General features: G+C 61.6%; 2 protein-coding genes across 2 annotated transcripts in view; one reads left to right on the top strand and one right to left on the bottom strand.

The window, feature by feature from the left end:
• NKX2-4 (NK2 homeobox 4) overlaps positions 1-1,042 on the top strand; it is a 1,137-nt gene extending 95 nt beyond the window's left edge. Inside the window, exons 1-2 of the mRNA XM_005525486.2 lie at positions 1-269; positions 393-1,042. The exon at positions 1-269 is cut by the window's left edge and continues 95 nt beyond it. Of these exons, the coding sequence (XP_005525543.2) occupies positions 1-269; positions 393-1,042 (919 nt within the window). The remainder of the gene's footprint in view (positions 270-392) is intronic.
• Positions 1,043-4,221: 3,179 nt separating this feature from the next.
• XRN2 (5'-3' exoribonuclease 2) overlaps positions 4,222-6,627 on the bottom strand; it is a 33,023-nt gene continuing 30,617 nt past the window's right edge. The window contains exon 30 of the mRNA XM_005525487.3: positions 4,222-4,360. Coding sequence (XP_005525544.1) covers positions 4,298-4,360 — 63 coding nt within the window. The 3' untranslated portion in view covers positions 4,222-4,297. The remainder of the gene's footprint in view (positions 4,361-6,627) is intronic.

Below are 6,627 nucleotides of genomic sequence, written 5' to 3'. Positions count from 1 at the left end.
GGCGGGCGGGCTGGGCGCGCCCCTCGGGCCGTACCGCCAGGCTCCCGTGCCCGCCGCCGCCGCCGTCCCGCAGCCCGTCCCGGCGGGGGCGGCCGCCTACCACATGCCCCACGGCGTCTCGCTGTTCCCCCACGGCGCCCGCCGGGGCTACCGCCACGGCGGGCCGGGCAACGGGGGCGAGCTGCCCGCCTACCCCGAGGGGATGCGGGGCGGCGCGGCGGCGGGCGGCGGCTGGTACGGGCCCGGCGGGGACCCCCGCTACTCCAGCAGTAAGTGCGGGCTCAGGGGGAGCGGCGGAGGAGGACGGGGAGCGGCGGCGGCGGGGGGCGTGGGGAGGCCGCGGCCCCGACGGGGCGGGCGCCGGCCGGCGCTGAGCAGCCCGTCCCGCTCAGTCTCCAGGTTCATGGGCCCGGCTGCGGGGATGAACGTGGCCGGCATGGGCGGCCTGAGCGGCATCGCCGAGGGCGCCAAGGCCATCGTGCCGCTGCACGCGGCGCCGCGGAGGAAGAGGAGGGTGCTGTTCTCCCAGGCGCAGGTCTACGAGCTGGAGCGGCGCTTCAAGCAGCAGAAGTACCTGTCGGCTCCGGAGCGGGAGCACCTGGCCAGCCTGATCCACCTCACCCCCACGCAGGTGAAGATCTGGTTCCAGAACCACCGCTACAAGATGAAGCGCCAGGCCAAGGACAAGGCGGCCGCCCAGCAGTTGCCCCCCGACGGCGGCGGCGGCGGCGGCGGCCTGTGCCAGCACCCGCCTCCGCGCCGCGTGGCCGTGCCGGTGCTGGTGAAGGACGGCAAACCCTGCCCGCCGCCGGGCAGCGGCCCCCCGGGCCCCGGGCCGGCCGCCCCCGCGGCCCCCGCTGCCGCCGCCGCCGCGCACCCGCACCCCGGCTCGCTGGGGCAGGCGGCAGACCTGGAGGAGCTGTCGCCCAGCCCGCCCGCGCTGCACGGCCCCGTGGCCCCCCTGGCCCCCCTGGACTCGGCCGGCGTCGACTACAACGGCGGCATGGTCAGCCCCAACCTGCTGTACGGCAGGACTTGGTAATCGGTGCGTCCGCGCGTGTCCCCCCGACAGCCCCGCTCCTCCGGCCCGCGGGGATCGCCGGCGGCCGCCCCACCCCCGGGCCCCTCCCGGCCTCCCTTCCAGTTTTTTTTAAGTCTCCCCGGTTTTTGGCCAAGCGGCCCCGACGGCAGCGCCGAGCGCTGGCGTGAGCGCGGCTCCGTGCGGGTGGCGGTGTGCCCGCGTGTCCCGTGTCCCGTGCCCCGCTGTCCCGTGTCCCGCTGGCCCGTGTCCCGTGTCCAGTGTCCCGTGTCCCGGCCACCGAGGGCTCCTCCCGCCGGGCCGGGGGCAGCGCGGGGCTCCGCTCCGGCCCGGCCCCGCTCCCCGGCGGCAGCGCAGCCCGGGAGCCCCGGCGCGTATCGCGACAGCCCCGCCCCGCCACGATAAACCCCCCGAAACGCCGCTCAGCTCGGCCGAATCACCGCCGTGGGGTGGCCCAGAGCGCCATTCCGTTCTTATCCCCACCCGAGGTAAACTGAGTCGCAGCTGGAGGCGGGAGCCGCGGCAGGAGAGCCCCGGAGCGCCGGTGCTCGGATTTAGGGGAAAACCCCGTTTTTCTCCTTTATTCAACCCCGCGCAGCTCACGAACCGTGCGTGGACGGGGCGCGCGTCCCGCGGAGCCGCCTCGGGGCCCCGGCCCCGGCTCAGCTCCCGCCGGGCTCGGAGCCGTGCGGAGGGGACGGAGAGCCCGGGGATCCCCGGGGCTGGACCCCGCTTCCCGCCGGGTTCGGAGCCGTGTGGAGGGGACGGAGAGCCCGGGGATCCCCGGGGCTGGACCCCGCTTCCCGCCGGGATCGGGATTGAGCCGCGCCGCAGCGGGGTTCATCCCCGCGCCGCTGCCCGAGGAAATCCCGGATGTCGGGAAACGCTCCTCGGGACTTGCCGGCAAATTTTCTTTATTTTATTTTATTTTATTTTATTTTATTTTATTTTATTTTATTTTATTATTATTTTTTTTAAATTTTAATTTTATTTGAAACAATAAAAGGAAGCCTTGTTCTCACGAGTCGGCTGCTTCGTTCTCGGTGTACGGACTGAAGGACATCCTCAAAATCCCCTTTTTTCTGCCTCCCTCTCGGCTGCCAAGGATTTAATTCCGTGCCCCCCTCGCCTCTGCCAGGCTCCCCCATCCTTGGGGGACCCGCTGAGCCCCAGCCCCGGCGGGGCTCCCCAGCCCCGGCGGCCGCTCCACTCCCGCCTGTGCCACGAGGGAACGATCCTGAGGTGGAAAACCGGGATTTTGGCCTCTGCAAGAGCACAGACCCGCTCCCGGACCCCTTCCCAAGCCCCACGCGGGAGCCTGGAGGGGAAGGGGATCTCCACCGTTCTTCTGGGAAGAGAACAGACCCCCGTCCCCTCCCGGCAGGTGCCACACGGGGCTCCCTCCCCGGCTCCCTCCTCTTGCCGCGAGGGAGAATTTCTCCTGCTGGCTCCCCCGGGAAACGGTTCAGAGTGCCTGGGGTGGGACCGAGCCCGGCCTGGTGAGTTTTCCCCCTCAAATTCTGTTAAATCCAAGGGGATATGTCAGGCTCAACCTCAGCCTGGGGACAAAAATTTCTATCGGCAGAGCAGCCTGAGGAGCTCCACGGGGATGCTATGCCAGGGTGAGCCCCGAAGCAGAGCTCCAGGAGGGGTGATCCTGCAGCTCAGCCCTGCAGCTCAGCCCTGCAGCTCAGCCCTGCAGCCCAGCCCTGCAGCCCAGCAGCCCTGCAGCCCAGCCCTGCAGCCCTGCAGCCCAGCCCTGCAGCCCTGCAGCCCTGCCCGAGGCGAGGACATGAAGGCCAAGGCCAGCGCACGGCCCCAGCATCGCTCCGAAGGTCGGCGTGGGCAGCGCAGCTCCTGCGGCCCAGGCAGCCTCCCCTCGGGATCACGGTGCCAAGGGATGCCGAGGGATGCCGAGGGATGCAGGGCTGGGCAGAGGGGAACCCGCGGGGATGAGCCTTTCCCGCACCAGCACCCCAGAATGTTGACCCAGACTTGTTTTCCAGCCCCAAAAATTGGGAGGGAGGGACAAAGCCAGCAGCACCCGGGTCCATCCGCCTTCGGAACGCAGCGACCCACCCCGCTCCTTCCTCCGGCCCATTCCCATGAAAACTCACCCTCGGAGCTGGGTTTGTCCTGCTGGAAAAGCAAAATGGCTCTTTTTGAGCCCCCAGCCTTTTCCCGGCCTCGGGAGAAGGCCCTGGGGAGGGCTGGCGGCTCCCGGCCCCGGGAACGCCGCATCACAATGAAGGGCTCTGCTCCACCCTCCATCACTTGAAAATAATGAGCCCAGGTCGGTGATTTCTTCCTTCCAAGGTTACACGGGGCTGTCTGGGCTTTCCCCCCCTCGCTGGTGATTAACACCTGGATGTTTGGGAAGATGGGAGCACCAAGGAGTCGGGGCAAGAGCAGGGGGCCGGGACCTTTACTGATTTACACAACACATGGAGTCAATGGAAAAGTCCGAAGGGTGCTCTCCTCTCCTTTTTTTTTTTTTTTCCTTTAATTAAACAAAGATTTTAAATGCTCTTAGAGAGGTTGGGTGGAATTATTTCCCAATAAATCAACAGGAACGTGGGCACACAGGTAAAAGATACAAACAGGCTCTGGAGAGGGCTGGAAATTCACCACACGCCACCGCTCAGAATTTCAAAAGCCACTTTATAAAGCAAATAAAAATACTGACTGATTTGGTACACCGACACAGAAAATCCCTAGAAAGAGTTCTAAAAACGAATGGAATCTCTGCCCTGGGCAGCTATTTTAAATTAGGTATCAGACAAACCCACAGCACCCACGCGTCCGAGGAGCTGAAATGTTTCACTCCGGAGTCCGAGGGAAGCGGCCGAGGGGCAGCGAGGGCGGCACCGCCGGCTGCCTCTGTCCCCGCAGCTCCTGCCATCAGCCGCCATCGCATTTCCAGGCGTTCCCGCAGCCCCGGGGATGCTCTGGGGCTCAGCGTGAGGAGCAGAGGGCGGCTGCAGCTCCGGGAGCGCTCCCACCGCGCCCGTCCCTCCCGCACCATCAGCAGCCGGCCCGTGAGAAACGCGCGCCTTTAAAACCGCTGCCTGTTTAAAAACTACACGGATGCTGGAACAACTTCATTCCTTTTTTTTTTTTTTCTTCCCCCCCCCCCCCCTCCCCCCCCCCCCCCCCCCCCCTCCCCCCCCCCCCCTCGCCCCACAAATAATAAAAAGAACAAAAGCAAAAATCTCGGACGTTTTCCATGTTTAAAAAAATGCCGACGGGAGGCAGGAGCTAATTCCAGCTGTACCTTCCTGCGGGAGGTGGGAGCGGGTAGGGCCTCCCGGGGCCGTACGCCTGCAAACAAACAAACAAAAGCAAGCGTTGATTTTTGGGATTAGCAGCGCGAGTAAACAAGCGGGGGGCGAGCTCCAGGCGCCACACGGAGCGGGGACAAAACATCCTGTGCACCGAGAGGTGCCGCGGCAGGGCTGAGCGTCCCCCAGCCGGCCGCGGAACCTCCCAGAACCACGGGATCCCCCGGAGCAGAGCTCCGGAACCCCAAAGGAAGGCAGGCAGCGCCGTGGGGCAGCTCCCAGCCGCTATCTCCACACAGGAGCACTTTCAGGAAAAGCTAAAGCTGTGTTTGCTGCAGGAGCGCCGTTCCCCGGCACTCGTTCGCTTTAATAGGAGGTCAAAGAGCTCCGGCTCCCGCTTCGGAAATGACTCCAAATGAGACGTACATTTGTACTTAAATTCTGGCATTTGCTACACCGAGTATCCAGAGGAAAAATCCATGGGAAAATTTCAGAGCCCCGCCAGAAAGCATTTAAAAAGATTTCCAAACCTGGTACATTGCAGAGACCAGCAAGTTAATTCAAGGTGATGCACCAACAGCAGCTACAGGCTTGGCTTGCTCTTTACTGGGGCATTTTTGGTGTGCAGGGGAAGGGGAAAGGGACTGGGAAGGGGAAAGGGAAGGGGAAAGGGAAGGGGATGGAGAATGGGAAGGCTTGTCTCCAGGCCTGACAGAGCCAGGTAAAGGACACAGCTCCTCCACATCCCTCAGGAAGCCCCGGCAAGGCAGCAGCGGGAAGGACAAAGCGCCGCTCCGGGCTGGAATAAAAGCGCCCAACACCTGCAGCAGCCCAAGTTCATTCTTTGGTTCTCTGGGAGAGCGGGAAGGCAGCAAAGCCCCGCTCCCAGGGAGCCCCCCAGATCCATGGCAGCTGCATTAATTTTGTAAGCACTCCGCGGCAGTGCGTTTATTAACCTCTTCAGACCATGTTCTGTACGCTGTAAAAAAAGAATTCAGAGGTGAAAGGGCCCAAAGATAATTATTTATGCTGCTACGTGTCACCACTTCCACTTGAATCCCTTTTCAAGGCTTTAAAGCTTTGAAATTTCCAGGCAGCAAGGCCGGATTCAATGATTAGGCTGGCACCCTAAACCCTTTCAGGTACCTTCTCATTTCACTCCAGCCCCGAGGAAATAATGACATCTGAAAGTTCATTTAAAAATGACGCGAACCGAAAAAAAGCAACAAAAAATTAAAATTAAAAGCGCACAAACAAACAGCAGAGCTGCAGCACAACTGCAAAGGGAATTTTTCAAGGAAGCAAATTCACTGGAGCTGCAAGATCAGTGCTTTATCGTGAACTCATCACGTATGTGAACAAAAAGGGAAGGGCTGTGTTTTAATGGTTCCTGCAGCTTTCCAAGCGGGAATAACCGGGATAGCCCCCACGGCAAACCCTGCTGGGAAAGCATTCCTGCTGCCCCGAGATCCCAGCTGCTGGGCACCAGGGCTGGGGGCTGGCAGTGAAGTGCTCCAGGCACAGATTCCTTCAGCAGCTGTATCCTGCCCGGGATGGAGGGCAGAGCAGGGTGTGCCCTGGCACACAGACTTTTTTCCAAGTGTCCATTTCCCAGACTCATTAAACCCTGCCCAGACTCCAGAGGGACAAAGATCCTCCCCCGATTTCCCCCCCTTGCTCTGGATTAGTGCAGCCAGGCATTTATTCCTCTGGCTCTGGGGTTTTGGGTGAACCTGTGTGGCACAGAACGAAACATTTCTGCAATCTGATCCTATCAGTGCACCTCATCCAAATTTAAAATGTGTTTTAAAGCTCCACTGGTTGGGTCAAGATTGAGGCCCCATTATTTGCTGTGACTGTAACCCACGCTGCTGAGCTCTGCCTCCAGCCACAACCAGTGCTGGAGGGTTTGTTCTGAACCTGGACACTGGGCAGGCTGGGAGGCAGAAAATTAAACCTAGGGGTGACTAAAAAGTGCCTTGTCCTGAGCTGAATCAGGCCCCAGCAGAAGGCACGTTTCCAGCAGTTTGTGCCTTAATTTCCACCTGTAGGATGGGGCTGGGGGCTGCCACCTCCTCCTCCTCCTCCCTGGGACTGGTCACTAACCTCCCCCCACAGTTCTGACTTCCCCAAACAGCAGCAGAACCAGGAGCTCAGCCTAGACACCCAAAATTGATTTAAAGTGAGTGTTGAGCAGTGTAAACACCCACAGTTCTGGTACAACAGCACACGCAGATGATGTTTTATTTGGGATAAAAAACTCCCTAAGCAGAGTCACCTGCTGCTTTCAAGCGGCATTTCCACTCT

Source organism: Pseudopodoces humilis, chromosome 3 (assembly GCF_049639895.1).
Source record: "Pseudopodoces humilis isolate 2021_Gansu_Grassland_sample_001 chromosome 3, ASM4963989v1, whole genome shotgun sequence".
NCBI classification, from domain to species: Eukaryota; Metazoa; Chordata; class Aves; order Passeriformes; family Paridae; genus Pseudopodoces; species Pseudopodoces humilis.
This window is presented reverse-complemented; position numbering and strand designations above follow the sequence as displayed.